The 23,079-nt window shown below is 42.6% G+C and overlaps 1 protein-coding gene across 1 annotated transcript in view; it reads left to right on the forward strand.

The window, feature by feature from the left end:
* Window positions 1-23,079, forward strand: part of LOC129697081 (grainyhead-like protein 1 homolog) — a 91,145-nt gene that overhangs the window by 63,031 nt on the left and 5,035 nt on the right. Inside the window, 5 exon segments of the mRNA XM_055635299.1 lie at window positions 9,306-9,464; window positions 11,872-11,959; window positions 12,128-12,255; window positions 12,917-12,954; window positions 16,941-17,026. Of these exon segments, the coding sequence (XP_055491274.1) occupies window positions 9,306-9,464; window positions 11,872-11,959; window positions 12,128-12,255; window positions 12,917-12,954; window positions 16,941-17,026 (499 nt within the window).

The raw sequence follows: 23,079 nt of genomic DNA on the forward strand, positions 1-23,079 counted from the left end.
TGCGTTTCATACTACACAGCAATGGCTGGGTATCCAAAAGATTATCAATGTATTTAAAGTGTTTTTAGAAATATAGCTGCAGTATAAGGTGGTTTCTACATTCTCAACATTTTTTTTTTTTACTTCAGTTAAAATGTAAAATTTATTTTTTGCTGAAGTGATCTTTGTCATGATTGTATTCATTTTCAATGAACAATCAGGGCAAGAGGTGGAATTGTACCTCAGAAAATAGATGATGCTCTTCAAATATTTCAAACATGAAGGATGGGTAATAAATGTTGCCTTGATGCTCTCTCATCTCAAAATTAAATCAAAATCTCATTTATATATACTTGATGTGCAGAATAATAAAACACATCCTGTTGACTTACTAAAATGATGTAGTTGTATGTAAATTTAAATGGCTCTTGTATCAGTTTCAGAAATTAGGTAGAATTTATTTTGCTTTATGCCGGCCGGTTGGTTGCGTGCAGTACTTTTCAGGTAATTGTTGTCGGAGACATTAATGGGACATTAGATAGAGTCAGATACCTAACATATTCTGTGACTTTTAAAACAGATCCAAATGTAAAGCTTAAATTTACATCTAATTTTTTAATGAGTCTATGAGGGCTGGAGAAACAGCCAATGTTCACAGGACTTTACTTGAAAAAAAACCCAAAGCTGCTGTTTGCTTCTTCTTGGACTGCTTGTAGTGAATTACAGAGAATTGTAGTGAATTGTTGCATGAATAAGAACCAATTTCTGCATTGCCCAATTACTTCAGCACCTGAGGGCTTCATGGCCATGGCAGTCGGACTGATTAGTCAAAATAGGCACACAATGCTGGAGTAACTAAACGGGACAGGCAGCATCTCTGGAGAGAAGGAATGGGTGACGTTTCGGGTCGAGACCCTACTTCAGACTGATGTCAGTGGAGAGGGAGATCCCTACTCCAGCGTTTTGTGTCTATCTTCGATTTAAACCAGCATCTGCAGTTCCTTCATATACATGATTCCTCATAATAGTGACTGACTGCCCCCTGCTGGCCAGCTAAAATGCCTGCAAAGCACAAACAATAACATGAATATTGCACAAAACACAAAGTGCTGGAGTAATTCAGCTGGTGAGAGAGCATCTGTGGAGGAAATGGATAGGTGACATTTTGGGTCGGAACCCTTATTCAGCCCCTCATGCCTCCAAAAATAAATATTGCAATAGGAAAAGCCTCTGGTGTGTCAACTCTCCTGTGCGATATTTAATTGTATTTTGAGTTACTCCAATGTTTTTGCCTTTTTTATGCCTGTCAGATTATTCTAAAACATTTTACTGTAGCTCTCCTGATTCTGTTTCTTTTAAGGATGTGGAAAGCATCTCATTCTCAGGTCACCAAATTGCTGGCCTTTTATTCTTTTCCAATCTCTGGCCCGTGTTCCCCCTACCTTTCACAGCCAGTTTCTACAGGTACTTACACCTGGGATCCATAGGTAAGACTGTCCTGTTAGACTTGTTATTTCAGTTTCCTTTTGCCCTCATCCTATGATGAACTCTCGTTCATCTTCTATTTTAAATCTCCTGTCCAGATTGTATGAACTATAGCTTTCAGCACCTTCCTTCAGAAGACGTGATTACCACCTGCATCATTTAGTCTCATAACCTCTATCCTGTATTTACTTTATCCTGTCCACCTCTGCCCGCATCTCTGCAACTTCAAACATAATTGACTTCTAACTCTTCCTAGTTCTATTGATATTTCATTGACTCGGAGAATTAGCTCTCTCTTCATAGACGTTTCTTGACCTGTTGACCTAAGAATTTTCTGTGTTTATTTCAGATTTTCAACATCTGCAAATTATTGTTTCTTGAATGTATTAACTATATTGTTTCTTAAAACAAAAATGCTACATTCAACACTTTGGCACTACATTATTTGGCAAAGATCTACACTATTTACAATGTATTTATCTATCTAAGCAACAAAGCACCCAGAGAATACCTTGCATCGACTGTTCACCCAGTAGTATTACTACTAATTTATATACAATTAAATTGAGATATAGTGTGCAAAATGTAGGTGACAATGTAAATAATTGCAAAGATAAATTGTGTGACATACATGTCATAGCAATGCCAATGGAGCACTTAAAATGCTGAATTATATGATGCCTAACCATGTGTATTAATTCATGAATTAAATCAACTGTTTTCTTTTTGGGTCATTTCCAATCTTAAAATAATGGACCTATTGATGGAAATATGGACAGAGTATGATATCTATGACAGGGCCCTGATATTATCTCATTCTAGACAGCAACAGTGATCCTATTCACACAGATTTGTGTGTTGGTGGCATTTTTTATTTGGCCTATTTTTGTTTAACACTGGAGAATGGTTTGCTGAACATGCAGGCACTTAATAAAAAAAAACAGAACACATTTGAATACAAGTTGATAAGGAAATCATAGGTTAATGTTTAGTTGATCCATACATTGGGTTGATGGGCACTGTTTAGGCTGAGGTGACCTGTCCCCTTTCTGATACAAAAGTGTGGTATTGTTGTCCCTTACAAGTGGCATAGGCCTGGTACTGACGGGTCACAAGTTCAAATCTCACCAAATCTAAAAGTAGTTCACCAAATCCATAAATAAATAAAAAGCATTATCGGCAATGCTGACTGGGGTCCTGTTCCCATGCTCCTTATAAACTCACCAGGGCCAGATTTCCTGTGACTTTTATATTGGGATCCATTCTCTCACTTCCATTAATCTCAAAGGGACACCGGTGCCAAATTCCCTTTAAACTCACCGGGACCTCATTCCCTGCACTTTCTTTAAACTCACCTGCTTCACTGAAAAACATGTAACAACTAAAAAAATGTATTAAAGTAATAAAATATAATGTAAAAGTTATTATCACATGTGACATGTCACAGTGAAATTATTTAAAGAAGCATTGATAGGAATAACATCCATCAATCCAGAACAATACTTTTCTGAGTTAAGGAATATCCATTAACTAGTATTATTTTATGGCGACAAGTTTCTATTTAAGTAGAAACTTGATAAACAGGCTGCTGTTGTTGCTGCTGTTTTACACTAGAGGGCGCTGTGCATCACAGGCGACAATAGACAATTAGGAGGTCTTTGACAGCAACACCACAGGTCTTATCTCATTACACAAGGGAGGGGTCAAAATGGTAGTCACATGATAACGTTTTCCGTGAAGGTCCGAGAGAAGCAGCAGCCAGAAGCAGCGAGAGCTAGTATTGGCTGGAAGTAGGTGAGTCAGAGGGAAAGAAGATTTAAGAAGAGCGCCAAAGGTAGCAATGTTACAAAATTTTGAGATTTTAAAAATCAAGTCTGCAATTTATTCCATCAGATAAAGCATAAAAAGAAGTTTAATTTGACACCTAATTCACTGTCATATCTCAAGTATTTAAAAGGTTATGGCCATTTTCATACTCAGAAATTAGCATCTTGTTCCCTATTGATTTTCTATGGACATAACAAAAAAGCTGTGATCGTGGACAGTCAAAAGCTCATAGCTTTCTTAAAAATTAAGAGAACTGAATGAAATTTTCAGTTATTATAGATCGAAGCATTCTGAAACAAATATAAATCAATCTTACTTGGATGACCTGAAATTAAAACATATAATTAGTTAGTTACTCAATTGGAGCTAATTTCAAACTTCAATTACTAGATCTCAACATCTATCTATTTCTTAATAAAAGATTAACATTTTTAAATAGCCTAAGTGTCCAAATAATATTCACAAATAATTCACAATAAAACATGATTTTTAAATCTCATTTACATTAATTTATAGGCCAAATGGAAGGAATTTAGTGTTCAATTGCTGTAAATTAAAGTCCATTTAAATCAGCTTTCTAGTGGGATCCTGTGAACGCGCTGGTTTAGAACGTTCACATTGCGCTAGATTTGTGCCCTCAAATGCCCAGAAAAATACTGCTGGATATAATGGGCCCAAAATTAGCTACTCGCAACATTAAACTTTGTATAAAGGGATCTTAAGAAGCCCTTTTTAATGTAAAAATAAACAGCCTACCTTCTGTTGTCTGCTGTATGAGATCCTGCCGGTTGCCGGTGGTCGCGGGTTTAGAGGTTAATTTTTAAACTACTACAACAATTACATAAAGCCTTTAAAACTAATAATAGCTAAAGCGACGGAATATTCCAGCATTTTCCGTTAATAATTAACTAGGCTGTACATCCTCGATTGGGACAGCCTAGTGAAAAATCGCGTTTTAAATCCGCCCCCCTCTAAACGACGCCAAAATCGCGCACACCCGCAGCGACAGATTTTCAGCGACGCTTCAGGTAGGCTTTGCAACATACTTACCAAAGGCCCAGGTTCAAGTAATTTACTAATTAGCCCTGAAGTAGTGGATTAGGTATCAGATAAAGAAGTGCAGCTGTAGCGGAGCGGCCTTGTTGGGAGCAGCCTCGTTGAGGTGAAGTGCTTTGGTAGGTAAAGTGTGAGTCTTTGGCAAGGAGGCTGAGGCAAGGAGGCTACACTTGATAAAAATTGTGTGATTTTTGTCCACTGAAGAAATGGCAGGCCAGTTGGTGCAATGTGCATCCTGCAGGGTGTGGGAAGTCAGGGACACCCCTGGAGCTTCTGGAAAGTGAGTGGTGTGAGAAGGGAGATGAATACTGAAGTTTAAATGTTGTATAAGAAATAAAGTGGATGAGCTTGAGGCTCAGTTAGAAATTGGCAGGTATGGTGTTGAGGGAATTACAGAGACATGGCTGCAAGAGGACCAGGGCTGGGAACTGAATATTCAGGGGTATACGTCCTATCGAAAAGACAGACAGGTGGGCAGAGGGGGTGGGGTAGCTCTGTTGGTTAAGAATGAAATTCAGTTCCTTGCGACGGGTGACATAGAATCAGGAGATGTGGAGTCAGTATAGATAGAACTGAGGAATTGTGAGGGTAAAAAGACCCTAATGGGAGTTATCTACAGGCCCCCAAACAGTAGCCTAGATATAGGGTGCAAGTTGAATCAAAAGTTAAAATCGGTATGTTGCAAAGGTAATGCTACGGTTGTTATGGGAGATTTTAACATGCAGATAGACTGGGAAAATCAGGTTGGTACTGGACCCCAAGAAAGGCAGTTTGTGGAGTGCCTCCGAGATGGATTCTTAGAGCAGCTTGTACTGGAGCCTACCAGGGGGAAGACAATTCTGTATTTAGTGTTGTGTGATGAACCAGATTTGATAAGGGGAGTCAAGGTAAAGGAGCCATTAGGAGGTAGTGACCATAATATGATAAGTTTTAATCTGCAATTTGAGAGGGATAAGCGAAAATCGGAAGTGTCAGTATTACAGTTGAACAAAGGGCACTATGGAGGCATGAGGGAGGAGCTGGCCAAAATTGACTAGAACGAGACCCTAGCAGGGGTGACAGTGGAACAGCAATTGAAGATATTTCTAGGAATAATACAGAAGATGCAGGATCAGTTCATTCCAAAGAGGAAGAAAGATTCTAAGAGGAGTGAAGGGCCTGTCTCATGAGCATGCAGCAAGCGCGACCTAACATGGTCACTTGAGCCGTACAGCATGCGGCAAGCGTGACCAAACCAGAAGCGGCAGCAACGCGGAGGTCGAGTGAGTGACACGGCGTCGAGGCGGCTGCGGGCCGGCAGGCTGTTGCCGCGTGGAATTTTTAAACGCAGTCAGTTTTTCAGAGCCCCGCGCGATGTCAGGACCAGCTCCGCACAACTCCATACGGCTCCGGCGATCGAAGTGGGACCGGCCCCGCGAGGCCTTTTACGGCTCAAGCGACCACATGCTCATGGGACAGGCCCTTAAGAGGTGACCGTGGCTGACAAGGGAAGTCAAGGACAGTATAAAAAAAAAAGGGAAAGAGAAGAAGTATAACATAGCAAAGATGAGCGGCAACCAGAGGATTTGGGAAACGTTTAAAGAGCAACAGAAAGAAAGCTGAGTCATAGAAACATAGAAATTAGGTGCAGGAGTAGGCTATTCGGCCCTTCGAGCCTGCACCGCCATTCAATATGATCATGGCTGATCATCCAAGGGATATGGGGAGAAGGCAGGAACGGGGTACTGATTGTGGATGATCAGCCATGATCACAGTAAATGGTGATACTGGCTCGAAGGGCCAAATGGCCTACTCCTGCACCTATTGTCTATTTATTCTAAATATATTGAAAGTAAAGCCTTTTTGTTTTTTAACAGAAAATGCTGTAAAAACACAGCATGTCGGGCAGCATCTGTGGAAAGAGAAAAGGCCAGCATTCTGTGATCCTTTGTTAGAACTATTCTGATGAATGGTCGCTATCCTAAATCATAGACTGCTTTTCTTTTGACAGATGCTGCCCGCCCTGCTGAGATTTTCTATTTTTATTTCAGATTTTTAGCACATAGTTTTATTTTCATTGGCTTTTTAAAAAAAAAAATCTTATTGTTGCTTTCAGTTTGTACGCCAGCCTAAGTTTAACAGCTGAAATTGTAACATTGGAAGCAGATAGATTGTTGGCTTGTTTTCCCTTCCATTTTATGTTACTTTTTCAGCATTTCTGAACCACATCTGCCCTAAAATAGGCAACTGTATCTTTATACATGTTCTGGTCATACTCAAAGGTTTTCCCACACCACCCGTAGTGGGAAGGAATCCCTAAATTAGGTGCAGGAGTAGGCCATTCGGCCCTTCGAGCCTGCACCGCCATTTAATATGATCATGGCTGATCATCCAACTCAGTGGGAAGGAATCCCTAAATCTGTTCTTATTGATTAAGGGAAGCTGGAGTTGATCTCTATGAAAATGTAGGATTGATTTCCCGAGATGGGGATAACTGACGGACAACCAGAAATCTTTGCGTTTGGTAGAAGGGTGTTATGTTTTGTTCTTGCCACAAGTGTTTCCTATTTTGTCATTTTCTAAGTCAGAAAGACGGAAGGTTCATGATTACCATCACATTTTAATCCGTCATTTCAATGCCAGGAGAGAATGCTGCATTATTAACACCACTCACCAATAGTTGAAGATAATCTCTCATTTGAAATTATAATTGGGGAAGGAAGAAATTATTAAGATTGGAAGAAAGGAGAGGTCACCACAGGTTACTGGCATTACTTGAACAACCAATGCTTAAGGGCCTGTCCCACTTGGGCGACCTAATCCGCGAGTTCTGGCGAGTTTGCCCTCGACTCGTACTCGCAGCATGGTCGACACAACGTCGTAGGAGGTCTTTGTAACTCTCCTTCATGCTCGAGAGTGGTCTCTGCGTACTTGAGGCCTCGGCTAGGTCGCGTCGTTTTTTTCATTATGTTAGAAAATGCCTGTGAGTAAAATAAAGGTTGCCATGGAAAAAATCGATACTTTTTTTACTAGTAGGTTTAGTAGTAGGTCATAGTAGTAGGTCGTAGTAGGTCAGGTCGGCATGTTAGTTGTAGGTAATTGAAGGTAGTCGAAGGTAGTCATAGATAGTCCATCATAGTCGAAGGAAGGTCAAAGGAGATCGAAGGAGGTCGTCTGCACTCTCCACTATTCGGCGTCCAATTTTTCAGAAGTTAGTGGTAGCTAGTTGAAGCTAGTCTTCAACATAGTTGAAGGAGGTCGAAACAGGTCTTGTACATAGTCGAAGGAGGTCTTCAACATGTCATTTTTTTAAACTCTTCTAAACTCGCCAATTAGGTCACCCAAGTGGGACAGCCCCTTTAACAATAATTTATTTTTATCATTAGCGTGACTAACTTGCTGTCTTATCTGCTTTAATAGTCACTTTGGTAACATATTAAAAGTAATTCATTGACTGTGATGTGGTTTGGGATATTCCGAGGCTAAGGAAATAATCCATAAATCTAAATGTTTTTAAGATTTGAAATGTAAAACTTTCAGTGAAGTGAAGTGAGCCAGGCTTTTAGTAGCTACAAGTTGCACCTGCTGGCAAAGTAGCGGTGGTTGTAATAACACTTTCCATAATTATTCTAATTATTTTTCAAACGATTTTTCCTCAATGACAGGATTTCTGTCATGGCATGTCAGCAATTTTAATATGTGTAGGAGATGACTCTGTAGCAAATGTTGAACAAAAATTCCACATCTATTGCACCCTCCATAACTCTGTCCCACTAAATGGAGTTTTTTAGTCAATGAAACTTTGCCTTCCTTCATAGAAACATAGAAACATAGAAATTAGGTGCAGGAGTAGGCCATTCGGCCCTTCGAGCCTGCACCGCCATTCAATATGATCATGGCTGATCATCCAACTCAGTATCCCGTACCTGCCTTCTCTCCATACCCCCTGATCCCCTTAGCCACAAGGGCCACAAGGTTCATGATATATTTCAGTCTTACTTGTTGTGGGGACAGATCGATACAGTTGTTGAATCTTCACAGTGTAAAGTCACCCATTGACATATTGATCTAGGTTCATTCACATTTTGTAAAGCATAACTTTGAACCCTAGTGTGACCGAGGAAAAGGATGTTTGAAGATCAAAACCATGAACCTAAAGCTCATGGTCTACTGGGTAGCAGTGATCCCTGCCTTATGTGTTTCTGAGTTATGGACTATCCAGAGCAGGCATCTCAAGGCACTGGAGAGGCAACATGAATATTATCTCCACAAAATCCTTCAATGATGAGTTGACCAGGGTCTTCTCCAACCTCCCCACCGTCAGCTGGACAGATGTGTCAATCACCTGTGCAGTGTCAGCATCCTGACACAGTCGCTCCATCTGAGCACTGTCATGGGGTAGGGATTACCAGGCAGACGGAGAGATTCCCAAAGCCTTCCTTAAGAAGTGCAGTCCCCACTGATCTTGGGAATACCTGGCCCACGTCTGTTCGAAGTAGAAAAGGAAAATTTGGGGCGGTGCTGAGAACCTCGTGTCGAGGGCACATGGAAGCTCAGCAGAGATAGCGGAAGGAGCACAACGTCTCCCGAATTACCTGTCCACTCGCCATGCTTCAGGCAGCCCTCTGCCCCACCTGTAGACAAGTCTATGGACCCCACTTTATCCTCATCATCCACCTCAGAAACACAGAGAACTGGAGTGCATGTAGGTCATCCTTGATCCCAAGAGGAAGATGCAATGCTCATGGTACACAGATGATGTGCATGGCTGTAAAATCACAACCACAATCTTCACTCGTTGCTACTTGTGAAGGACTGTATTAGAAATAGGACTTTACAAAATGAGTGTCTGTCTCTTACATTATGGAATTAAAGCTAAATACAAGCCAAAATGTACTGTATTCATTAAATGTATGAGTATTTGCTTTGTCACTTTATAGCTAACTTGCTAAACTTAAGATTCCTGCTTTCCATTTCAGATTTTCATCGCAGTCAACTGTCTCAGCACAGATTTCTCTTCTCAGAAAGGGGTCAAAGGGCTACCACTGAACATACAGATCGATACTTACAGCTACAACACTCGAAGCAACAAGCCTGTCCACAGGGCACACTGCCAGATTAAAGTGTTCTGTGACAAGGTACGTTGTTGGAATAAAAACCTAACTTTTTCCTTTTAGTCTGCTATTACCATTTGACTGCATATTGACCGTTCAATTTGCATACTGTGCTCAGTTGCAGCGAGCTCTGTACTAATATAGAAGGTTGTAGCATCTTAAGGAGGGAGTATTTATATCTTAAGGAGGGAGTATTGGACAAAAGTATATGGACTAGAACCCCATCAAAGAGATTCTGAACAAGGTGCATATATTAGTGATAGTTCAAAGTTCTTTAGATTCAGAAATAGTCTCAACAGATTGGAAGTGTTGCAAATACGTCAACACCATTTAAGACAGGAGAGACAAGAATCAATAGACCAGTTAGCATGTCGTCAGTTTGTGGAGAAATGTTGGAATCCATCATGAAAGGGAGACAGTGATAGGACACTAGGAAAATCAAAACTTATGATTGGATAGAGTGGGTATGATATTGTGAAAGCTAAACCATGTCTAGTATGTTTTAATGTGTTTTTTTTCCAATAATATTGCTTGCAGAGCAGATAAAGGACAGCCAGTGAACGTAATAAATCCAAATTTTCAAAAGGTGTTTGACAGGGAACTGCATCAAATGGCGTTGGGTAAAACAAGGGCCCACGTGATTGGGGATGACATATCAGTGCATGGAGGAGTTCCTTTAACCAGCAAGAGCAAGAATGAATCTCTTGTTTGTGTTGGCAGACTGTCAGTGGTAGGGTGCCAGAGAGATTAGCGCGAGTCCTCAGCACTTCACATATGAGTGACTTTGATGATGCGTTCAAGTTTGCTGAGGATACAAAGTGGGCAAGTGAGCTGTGGAGAGGACTGGAACTTGGCACCAGGACTTAGACATCCAGCAAGTGGTCCAGTAGGTGGCACAGCAAATTCAGTATAAGAAAACATTCTGGGGTGTAATTTGTAAATAAAAACAATTTAAAAAAAACGATGAGCTTTGATCTACAGGACGAATGGTGTGTGGATTTGGAAAATGTAGAAAATAAGTATGCAGGTAAAACGAGTAATTGAAAGGCAATTTGCAAGCTTATTGGTATTAATGTACAAAAACCTTGTTGTTTTGTACAGGGCTTTGGCAAAACCTCTGTGTGCCACTTTGGTCAACATATTGGAAGAAGGATGTACTGGCCTTGTAAACTTATGTTGCACTGACTCCAAGAATGAGTTTTTGGTTGAGGGGGCTGAATAGTGTATAGGGAGCTCTTGGCCTATTCTCACTGCACTTTATAAGACCTAGAGGTGATCCCATTGAGAGGGGTGTCACAGGGTGTAGGCCTAACCATTTCTTTTGGTTGGAAAGCCCAAAGTCGGGAATACAGTGTAGGGATAAGGGGTCATTCAGGGATGAAATGAGGAAGTTTTTTTTTGTGTGTTATTGTGAATTTCTGGAATTCACTACCAGAGCGCCATGGATGTTCAGTTGCTGAATATATTTCTGAGATGAATAGAACAGCAAAAGTGCCAGGTAGAAAAATGAATGTACGCAACAGATTCAGCCCTAATGTTATTGAAAGACTGAGCAAACTGGAAGGAGTGTGTGGTCCACTTCTGTTTTATTTCTTGTGTACAATTAGTTAATTATATTGAAGGTAGACACAAAATGCTGGAGAAACTCAGCGGGTGAGGCAGCATCTATGAAGAGAAGGAATTGGCGAAGTTTTAGGTCGAGACCCTTCTTCAGACTGCTCTCCATAAATGCTGCCTCACCCGCTAAGTTTCTCCAGCATTTTGTGTCTACCTTCGATTTTACCAACATCTGCAGTTCTTTCTTAAACAATAGTTAATTATATTGTTCATGGCGTATTGCTTCCTCCAATGTTTAATGATTTGTGCTTGAGATGATTACATGTGATGTTCAGCCTCGGGGTTACTTCCAAGCTCCTCTTCTCTCTGGGACTAATGGACCAAGGAAAGGAGACATTTTATTTTGTATCTTTTAACGGCCTAACACCACACATCAGCCCTTGTAATATCTGCCAGTGGCAGGACTTCATAACATTTGTACAAAACCTGCAATTACAATCCCTATAAACTGTTTTTAGATATTGTGAAACCATCAATGGTGCTTTGTAAACTAAAGTGTTTTACATAGAATATTTTGCACAGAATAAATTTGGTAAACATCAAAAGAGCAGAATAAATTAGCAACAATAACGCCTCAGAAATGCAAACTCGCTGGTAAACTAAGGGATCTGTGTGTCCTCATGCACAAGGTGCATGAAGTCAATGTGCAGATACAGCAAGCGATTATAAAGGTACAATTCTACTTTAGTGGCCATGTTGGTGCGGTGGCTGCTCAATGTCCTTTCCAACTTTAACACGGCAGAAAATGATTGGAAATGGCTGTAAGATGAGTAAAATGTCTTTCCTTTCCCCATGCCTGATTCCTGATGAACAGGGTGCAGAACGGAAGATACGTGACGAGGAACGCAAGCAATCCCGTAAAAAGTCCAAATCCAGCGATGGTGGTTCCCATCTCAATGCATGTGAGTAGACAAATGCAACAGTTACAAAGCCAGAAACGTTCCAGGAGATATTGTATTGGTTACGTTAAGTGTCTTCTGCGGGTTACAATTTTACATGATTCCCGGCTAACACTAGCCATCATTGTATGATCTGTTCTCATCGTCTCCTGTTGTAATTTCTAATTGCAGTCCACGACTCAAAGATACCCCTGATCCCCAACCACAAGCAGATGGAAGCCACTGTCTTTAAATCCATTGACGATCATGCCACCCAGCCTGTGCTCTTCATTCCCGACATCCAGCAACGTAGTGCGCATGTATGTACAATATCTTTACCTGTAACATAGAAAGGCTTGTTGCAAGTGGTTTGTGATGTAGCTGGTTTTTTTTAGCAAAGCCATAAGATATTGCATTGTCTGATAATGCTGCAGGATTTGTTATTTTAAAGAAAAGAATGAATTCTTACATTACCCCTTCATTTGTGATATAAGAAATTACTGTATAATTAACCGTTATCATATTTATTATTTAATTTAATTATGAATCAGTCTGAAGAAGGGTCACAACCTGGAAATGATGTCTGTTCATCCCCTCCCCCGATACTGCCTGACCCGTGGAGTTCCACTAGCACTTTGTATTTATCAGGAAGCATAGCTCAAACTGAGTGGCTGGGCACTTTGGTTAACTATCCACCCCTTTCTTATAATGCTGGATTAATAGGTGATTTTCAGAGATGGCATTTGGGTTACCATAAATTCCCATTTTCTTAAAAGCATACTTGGATGGCAGTGGGCAATCAAGATCTTGCTCCTCAAATGAATCAAAATTACCAGAACGTTTGGTTAGTTAATTTTGAATATGGATGATAGGACACTGATATTGATACCAGTGATTGAAGTGAGAAAGCTTTTTTTTGACAGTACTAAGTGCAGGAATTTTACAAGATGAACTATTATTGAATTCCATGACTTTTCACAGGGTTTCCCTCTTGGACCAGATGAATTAGAAGGTGAAGGGTAAGTTTATGCAGACGTTGGAAATGAATGAATTCTTTTTTGAAAGTTCATAGTTCGTATATGTTTGTTCTTCGTTATTTGTGCCATGGATGTAATGCAATGCAATAAATATGTCATTGCCACATTTGATAGTGTGGATAGCCCATCAAAATAAAGAAAGGATGCTTTAAATGTGATGTTCTTACCTCCCCCCCCGAAGTCCTGATCATGACACACTGGATAACAGGAGCATGAGTACGTTAGCCATGCCTCGCAACCCTGTCCCACTATTGGACATGATTGTGGCTGATCCATGTTGACCTCAGCTCCTCTTCTGTGGTAGTTCCTCATGGTCCAGAATTCCCCAGTTTTTCAAAAATGTATCTACCTTCACCATGGATACTTCTAATGATCTAGCTTCCACAGCTGTTGGCGGTAGAGAATTGCATAGACTCTCCACATTATGTAAAAATAAATCTCTATACACCTCCATTTTTAATTAACTGCTCATTACCTTTTAACAATGTGTTCTCATTTGAGACTCTCCCACTGGTAAAAACACTTCAATATCAATTCTGTCATAACCCTTCAAGGTCATACATGTCTCAATAAGGCCACCCCCTCACTTGTCGAAACTCCAAAGAAAAAAGACCTATATTGCCTACCTCCCCTGGTAGGACAACCAAGGATTTACCCTCGTGAATTGGTCTGCCCTCAATGCTACGATATCCTTATTTAGGTGAGGGGACCAAAACTGTTCATTATTCCAAGCATTGTCTCACCAACACCCTATACAATTATGACATAACTTCCCTATTATAAAACTCCAGATATTTGCAAAAACGGGCCAATTGCTTTCTTTGGTACATATTGGACCTTCCTGCTAACATTTGGTGATCATACACAAGAATGCCTCTGTACTCCAGATCCCACTGAACTCCATTCATTTACAGTGTATTCTACCTTTTTATTTCTTCGTCCAAAGAGCATCCATGATCTTGCACGTCCCCATAAAACCTCCCTAGGTTTTTGTCCAATTTTATTATATTTCAAAAACAATCATTGTTCTTAATAGAAAAATACATATTAAACAAAAAGAGTGCAAAATTCACAATACATTCTTAGGGTGTCTATACATTCAATATTGCTACTGTTCTACCCAGTAGTGTTAGCACCTCTCTTTTTTGTGCCCATAGCACCATTGTCACTCACATGGCCCCCAGGGGTGGTATTCCTTCTATTGATTACCTGGTACCCCCACTTAGCTCCTCAATGTCCAACAGCAGAAAGAGCCTAGACCAGGGGTGGGGAACCTTTTCATGTTGGAATGCCGCATCAAGTTAGCTGTAATCTAATAAGGCCGCATCCAAGATAGTTCAATCAGACCTATTTCAAAATGTACATTATTTTGTTAAAATAGCCTTACTAATGTTTTAATTGTGGCCGTCAGTCAGGGAGGATTATTTTGTTGAATCTTCTTTTACTCTTTGGTATTTTAAATACGTTCATTTTAAGATTAAAATTAAAATAATAAAAGACAAAAACATATTAATGAAAATAAAAGGATTTGTTCTACAAAATTTGGATTCATTCAAAAGGCCGCACTTAATGGCCTAGAAGGCCGGAGGTTCCCCACAACCTGACCTGGCCTGGCCTAGGTGCTCTTCCCCCTATGAGTCTTGGCATTGGCTGCATCAAGCTTCAGTGCTTCCCTCAGCATGTACTCCCGCAGTCTGGAATGGGCCAGTCGGCAGCATTGCTCTCACTGTGCTGGGAGACCAACAGGCTTCAGGCAGACTAAAGAGCATCCTACACCAATCTTATTTTTAATTCAAAATATACTTTATTCGAGAAATAAATATGTACCATACGTGATCCTTGCAAAACTCCATCCAACATTCTCGGAGGCTGTACATACAATCAATACTGTTTACACAAATCACACAATTTTACCCCCCACCTTTACCACTCATGTGGCCACAGACGTGGAATCCCTTCCCTTATTGTTTTGGGCGTCTCCACCACACCCTGCCCCCCGTGTCCAGCAGCGGAAGGACCCTAGCAACATAGAAACATAGAAATTAGGTGCAGGAGTAGGCCATTCGGCCCTTCGAGCCTGCACCGCCATTCAATATGATCATGGCTGATCATCCAACTCAGTATCCCGTACCTGCCTTCTCTCCATACCCCCTGATCCCCTTAGCCACAAGGGCCACATCTAACTCCCTCTTAAATATAGCCAATGAACTGGCCTCAACTACCCTCTGTGGCAGAGAGTTCCAGAGATTCACCACTCTCTGTGTGAAAAAAGTTCTTCTCATCTCGGTTTTAAAGGATTTCCCCCCTATCCTTAAGCTGTGACCCCTTGTCCTGGACTTCCCCCAACATCGGGAACAATCTTCCTGCATCTAGCCTGTCCAACCCCTTAAGAATTTTGTAAGTTTCTATAAGATCCCCTCTCAATCTCCTAAATTCTAGAGAGTATAAACCAAGTCTATCCAGTCTTTCTTCATAAGACAGTCCTGACATCCCAGGAATCAGTCTGGTGAACCTTCTCTGCACTCCCTCTATGGCAATAATGTCCTTCCTCAGATTTGGTCATAAGGACTATGGTCCTCCCCCACAGAGCCTGCACCAAGCTTCAGTCCGTCCCTCAGCACATACTCCTGCACTCAATCCGACTGGCAGCAGCTGTTCCAGCCACCATTCACATCCCCTGAAAGAGGAGCAAGTTAACTTTAACCCTCTACTCTTTCAGACCAGATGAAGGGTCTCGACCCAAAACATCGATCGTCCATTTACCTCCATAGATGCTGCCTGACTCGCTGAGTCCCTCCGGCAACTTGTTTTTAGTTCCAGATTCCAGCATCTTTAGTCTCCTATAACTCTTCTTAACTTTAGTCGATGTTGATTTCAAATGAGCACCTATATTCGACCTCGGCTAATGCATCTAACTGGACAACTGTGTGGTTAACACTAAAAACAGATATGCTTACAATAAGCAGGCAACACAACGCTGACACATTGCCTGAATTGCAATTAGTAAGCAAACATTAACCATGTGCCACAATATGCACATTCATTTTCAAAGGCCCACCAATTCAGTTTCCCACATAGACACAAAAAGCTGGAGTAACTCAGCAAGTCAGGCAGCATCTCTGGAGAAAAGGAATAGCATCTGCAGTTCCTCCTTACTCAGTTTCACACATCCTCACCAACACGTCTAAACCTGTGAAGTTACTGGTAACAGAGGCCCAGACAGAGAGACGGGTAGCTGGTAGACTTGGGGCAGTGGTAAAATCTTTTGATCTCTGAAAGCTTCTACATTCTTAATCATGTACTGGGCACAAATTGGTTCACCCATACTACCACAACCAAAGCCAAATCTTAACTTTATCAAATGGCTTATCTTCCTTTAATGGATTGTATTTTTAAGGTCATGGTTCAAGAGCAAGGATGATCCAAGGGCGTAGGGTGGGTCAAAACACCAAACACCTTGATCAAAAGGTCCTGGTGTGGACCTTTCCCAACCAGGATTCCAAGCAGCTTTTGAAACAACTCGTGTAACAAATGTGCCACAGAAATCCATGCACTGAACAGCCTGAGTCCAATACTTTCAAAAGTGCACCATAACTAATAACCATATAACCATATAACAATTACAGCACGGAAACAGGCCATCTCGTCCCTACAAGTCCGTGCCGAACAAAATTCTTTTTCCCCCTTAGTCCCACCTGCCTGCACTCATATCATAACCCTCCATTCCCTTGTGTAATGTGTGTGTTGCTGATGTTTGCTTGTGATTTGAAATTCTGCAAACCTGTAAATTTAAGTTTAAATCACTTTTTTGTACCTTATAAACAATGACCAATGTGGGTTTGACAATCTGTGAGTATGCATTTGCCAGAAAAAGTAAACCTTGAGAAAATTGTGCTTTTAATTCCTAATTGATTACTAATGTACCACTGAATTTAACTTCTGAAGAGTACATAAAATTAATCTTTCAGATCAGGAATTAAAAGACTGGTCTACTCGCCAGTTGAAGATTTTGGATCTCCCAATAAGATTCTCAGGATAGAAGCGCCCAAGAAAGGTAAATGTTTCCAGTGAATCGATGAAATAAGACTGTGCTGAGAGACTATCTTAATCCCATTGGAAATATCATGGGGGTAACCGAAAGAAGCTAAAATGTGTTCAAAAGCCAAGTGCTGGAGGAACTCAGCAGGTCAGTCAGCATCTGTGGAGAGAAAAGAAAGACACCATTTCAGGTCAGATGTCACCAGACTTCCTCGGGTGACATCAGAGTCTGGAGACGGGTCTGGACCCGATACGACATCTGTCCATTCCCTCCACAGATGCTGCTTGATCCACTGAGTTCCTCCGGCATGTTGATTTTTGCTCAAGATTCCAGCATGTGCAGTCTCGTTCATCTGCACAATTTGACGAAACTTGGTGGAGTCAAGTGAAATTAAAACAAAATGAAAATTATATTAACTTCCAGTAAGTTATGTGATTTGTTTTAGATCAGTTGCCTTTCTTTTCTATTTCATATGAGTGAAATGTGGTTTAATTGATTTGTGGTCAAAGAGAGTTTTATCTCTTAAATAATTCCCCATGAATAAGTTCTATCAGTTGATTGAAGTAAGCTCCACATTTATTTCTCATGCAGCAGATACATTATTTGCCTCGGAGAAAGAACATGGACAAAATGGTTATACTGGCTTTTAGATTATTGTGCTGTTAGATGCTTGGCTTGTTGAGCAGGAAAGAACAACAACCGTTGCTAGAGATAGACACAAAGTGCTGGAGTAACTCAACGGGTCAGGCAACATATTTGGAGAAAAAGGATGGCTGGCGTTTCGGGTCAGGATTCGGGTTCTATACCTCCAGTTCGCTCCTCTCTATTTTCAGTGTGAAGGAGGGTAACGACCCGACACGTCACCCCTCCTTTTTCTTTAGAGATGGTGCCTGACCCACTGAGTTAAGGGTCTGTCCCACGAGCATGCGACTCCATGCGACAAGCTCGACCTAAAGGGCCAGTCCCACCAGCATGCGCCTGCATGCGGCAAGCGCGACCTAACGTGGTCGATTGAGCTGTACGGCCTCGCGGGGCACGTCCCACTTCGATCGCCGGAGCCGTATGGAGTTGTGCGGAGCTGGTCCCGACATCGCGCGGGGCTCCGAAAAACTGACCGTGTTCAAAAACTCTGCACGGCAATGGCCTGCAGCCGCCTCGAACTTCATGTCACTCACTCGAACTCCGCGGGGCCCCCACTTCTTGGTTTGGTCATGTTTGCCGCATGCAGGCGCATGCTGGTGGGACCGGCCCTTTAGGTCGCGCTTGCCGCATGGAGTCGCATGCTCGTGGGACAGGCCCTTTACTGCAGCACCTAGTGTCTATCTTTGGTATAAACCAGCACCCGCAGTTCCTTGTTTGTACAATGACTATTGCTGCTCATGTTTATGTTGTGCTTTTAACATTGTACAGTGGTCCAAGACATTTCTCTGGTGAGCATTCAAACACAATTTAATAAATGAACTATTTAAATAGATAATTAGGCTAGAATGGAGTGGCTTTAAGGAATATCTTTTAAGGAATGGAGGGGTGTAGAGAGGAAAGTCCACAGTTTGGGGCCTTAGCAGTTGATGGCACAACTGTTGTTTGTGGGGACTTTTGATTAAGGAAGTTCAGGGTGGAGGGTGAGGGACCTCGGAGAGCGTAAGATTGGAGCTGATATGGGGAACTGGAAGTGGCAATGCCACAGGGGGATTTGAAAACAAGGATGACAATTGTCATAAGTTCATGTCCTGGGAGCAGAGTTAGGCCATTTGGCACATTGCATCTACCCCGCCATTCAATCAAGGTTGATCTTCCTTTCCCTCTCAACCCCATTCTCGTGCATTCTCCCCATAACCGTTGACACCCTTACTAATTAAGACCCTAACAATCTCCACTTTCAAAATACCCAAAGTCTTGCCATCCACAGCCATCTGTGGCAATAAATTCCACAGATTCACCATCCACCGACTAAAGAAATTCCTCCCTGCCTTTGTCAATATTCTTGGTTCCCTCCTCCAAAAACTCAATCAAATTAGTGACGGGATTTCGTCCATAGAAAGCCTTCTTACTATCCCAGATCAGCTGTTGCCTTTCCAAATGTACTTAAATCCTTTCCCTTAGAATTTCTCCAATAATTTCACTCCCACTGACAAAAGGCTCACGGGCTTGTATTTAGCGGGCTAGTTTCTGCTGCCCTCCTTCATTAAAGAAACCACATTAGCTGTCTTCCAACCTTCTGCTACCTCATATAATGACAATACCAAGCCTCTGAAAGGACCCCAGCAATCTCCTCCTTTGCTTCCCATGATGTCCTTGTATAGACTATCTCCAGCCTGGACATTTATCCACCATGGGTAGGAAAGAACTGCAGAAGCCGGTTTAAATCGAAGGTAGACACAACAAACTGCTCGAGTAACTCAGCGAGACAGGCAGCATCTCTGGAGAAAAGGTATGGGTGACGTTTCAGGTCGAGACGCTTCTTCAGACTTATCCACCATCATGCAAACAAAGACATCTAATACCTACACCTTTTTACAGCTCCAGACATTCAGTGTACCGCTCTCTGAACTCCTCGGCACACTATCCATGGAGAATACAGACAAAAACTATTCAGTAGGACCCCACCCACATCTCCTTACATGGGTTAACACATGGACCCAATGAGGATCCATGGCTGAAAAATGGTTCTAACCTATTCCTTTTCTCCAGAGATGCTGCCTGACCCGCTGAGTTACTCGAGAAGTTTGTTTCTATCATTAGAATAAACCAGCATCTGCAGTTCCTTCCTACATGAGGAACCCTAGCTACTGTCTTGTGCCTAATAAACTTATAGACTGTCTTGAGATTCTCGTTAATCTTACAGGCCAAGGTATTTTCTTGCCCCAAATTTGCCCTCTCTAAGTTCTCTCCAACATGCTCTATACTCCTCAAGGACTCACTTGATTGCATTTGCCTCATTTGAGCAAAAAGCAAATGCTTGGGAAGATGAGCATTTCTGGTTTTAGATTTGGAGAAAAATACAGCACAGAAACGGATCTGTGCCCACCGTGACCAGCGAATGATTATTTACTCTGATCCCACATTAATCATTGTTTAATTCTCCCCATATTCTCATTAACTCCCTACAGAATCTGTCATGCATCTACACACCAGAGGCAATATACAGAGGCCAATTAACCTACCAATCTACATGTCTTTTTGGGATGTGGGAAGAAACCAGAGCACCTGGATGAAACCTCCAGTGCAATGAATTCCACAGATTCACCATCGACCTTATAACAAGAGGAATCAAATATAGGAGCAAAGAGGTCCTTCTGCAGTTGTACAGAGCCCTAGTGAGACCACACCTGGAGTATTGTATGCAGTTTTGGTCCCCTAATTTGAGGAAGGACATTCCTGCTATTGAGGGAGTGCAGCGTAGGTTTACAAGGTTAATTCCCAGGATGGCAGGACTTTCCTATGCTGAGAGAACGGAGCAGCTGGGCTTGTACACTCTGGAGTTTAGAAGGATGAGAGGGTATCTCATTGAAACACATAAGATTGTTAAGGGCTTGGACACGCTAGAGGCAGGAAACTTGTTCCCGATGTTGGGGGAGTCCAGAACCAGGGGCCACAGTTTAAGAATAAGGAGTAAGCCATTTAGAATGGCGACAAGGAAACACCTTTTCTCACAGACAGTGGTGAGTCTGTGGAATTCTCTGCCTCAGGTGGAGGCAGGTTCTCTGGATGCTTTCAAGAGAGAGCTAGATAGGGCTCTTAAAAATAGCGGAGTCAGGGGATATGGGGAGAAGGCAGGAACGGGGTACTGATTGGGGATGATCAGCCATGATCACATTGAATGGCGGTGCTGGCTCGAAGGGCCAAATGGCCTGCTCCTGCACCTATTGTCTATTGTCTAAACCCACACAATCACAAAGAAAAGGTGCAAACTCCACATGGAAAGCACCTGTGGTCAGGACTGAGCCAGGGTGTCTGGCACAGTGAGGCAGCACCTCTGCTTACTGTGCCATCGTGCCATCCATTTACATTTGATTGTCCCGATAAACTGAAACATTCTGATACTAAATACAACACAGTATCAGGAGTATCATGTGTATGAAGGAACTGCAGATGCTGGTTTAAATCGAAGATAGACACAAAATGCTGGAGTAACTCAGCGAGACAGGCAGAATCTCTGGAGAGAAGGAATGGGTGATGTTTTGGGTCAAGACACTTCTTCGGTCTGCCTGACCTGCTGAGTTACTCCAGCATTTTGTGTCTGTCTTCGATTTAAACCAACATCTGCAGAAAACTCTGATCTTGTTATCTTCCGGTTTGGCGGTCTTTCTATTTGCGGCAGTTCACTCGCTGTTCTGCTGCGCTGTGATTGCACCACGTTTCGTTCCGATCAGTTGAATGTCGTAATAGTTAGCGAGGTTTAAAAATCATAAAAACCGCACGTGCACAGATCGATCTCTTCTCCTGCCAGTCAGCGCCACGCGGATTAGTCTCTTCCGTTGTCACTCCCCGGGACGATCCGCCCCTTCCTGCATCATCGCGTTTTTACTGGAGCTAAGTGTGGCCGGCGGAGGTTTCCAACCGGACTTTCGGTGGCACCCGAAGCAGCCCCGCCCCAAGCAGCAGCCCCGCCCCAAGCAGCAGCCCCGCCCCAAGCAGCAGCCCCGCCCCAAGCAGCCAAGCCCAGCCCAGCGCCGCCATGCCCCAAGCAGCAGCCCAGCCCCAAGCAGCAGCCCAGCCCCAAGCAGCCAAGCCCAGCGTCAGAGACCCGACCCAGCCCAGCGTGGGAGAACCAGCCCAGAGTCGGAGACCCAGCCCAGCCCGGAGTCGGAGATGTTGCCGATGTCACCAAACGGAAAGTGGAGACTCAGATCCCGGCGGAGGAGACCAGCGACCAGCGACCAGCGACCAGCGAGTCCCCATCGCACCACCAGCTCCAGCCACTACCCCTCTGGTCCCCCTCGCTGGCTCCTCCCCCCCCCTCCCTGTGGCTCTTCCCCGTCTTTTCTCCGAGCTCACTCCCCCCCGTACCCCACATCTCCCCGCCCCCATAAACCCCTCACCACGACCACCCCCCCCCACACACCCCCCTCCCCCACACCACCCTCTCTCCCCCTCCTATACCTCCCCGTCCACACACACCATTCCTACCCCCCCCCCCCCCCCCCCCCCCCCCCCCACCCGCCCGTCCTGCTTAGTGCTGTCAACATTCTGTGTGCTTGTTACCAGGCCACACATAGTTGGTCAGGAATACATTTATGCCAATCCCGCAGTCCCAGTGTGAAACTGTACTTGCTTGTAGTGAGTGGTTTAGAGAATGCAATTAGCTGAAAGAAAAGCTAATCAGAATACTTTAAACTTGAAAAATGAAAGATTAGATCTAGTAACTTAAACCAGGTTGTGCACGTGCTGGTGGTGTGTATAGTGTGTTTTTGTTTTATCAGAGTACCCTTCATTTTACTCTCGAGGTCAGAGTAATTTGCTCAGGATTCCACGATAGGTACAAAAATGCACATTATTGCAGAACCACGCTCCTACATCACATGAAGATCGAGCTATCAGCTGAATAAACATTGACGTGGAAGTGGAATCAAATTCCCTTGAAACAATTGTTGTTACTTGGTCAATACTAGTAGCTGGCAGCAATATGGTACACAGAGAGTTTTGGCATTTTTGCAAATGTGTATCTGAACTGTGTTCACAAACACTGTATTGACAAGGTACGTCGTGCAGAATAGATCGAGCATTGATATAGGAACCTGGACAGTGGAAAGTTTCAAAAGATGTGACCTTTGTTCAATTTGAATGTTGATTTTCAGCAATTTATTTGTTCGTGTAACATTTGTTATCAATTTATGCAGCTCCAACTTTATGAACATCCCATGTGTAACTTCTGTGAAACTGAATTGTTTGCTACGTGTGTGTATGGATGTCAGTGTACGATGACTCGTTTGACACAAACTTTAAAAAGCTTAGACACAAAATGTTGGATAACTCTACAGGACAGGCAGCATCTTTGGAGAGAAGGAGTGGGTAACATTTTTATTCGAGACCCTTCTTCGACCACGTTTAAGAAGGGTCTCGACCCG

Source organism: Leucoraja erinacea, chromosome 5, assembly GCF_028641065.1.
Source record: "Leucoraja erinacea ecotype New England chromosome 5, Leri_hhj_1, whole genome shotgun sequence".
Lineage (NCBI taxonomy): Eukaryota > Metazoa > Chordata > Chondrichthyes > Rajiformes > Rajidae > Leucoraja > Leucoraja erinaceus.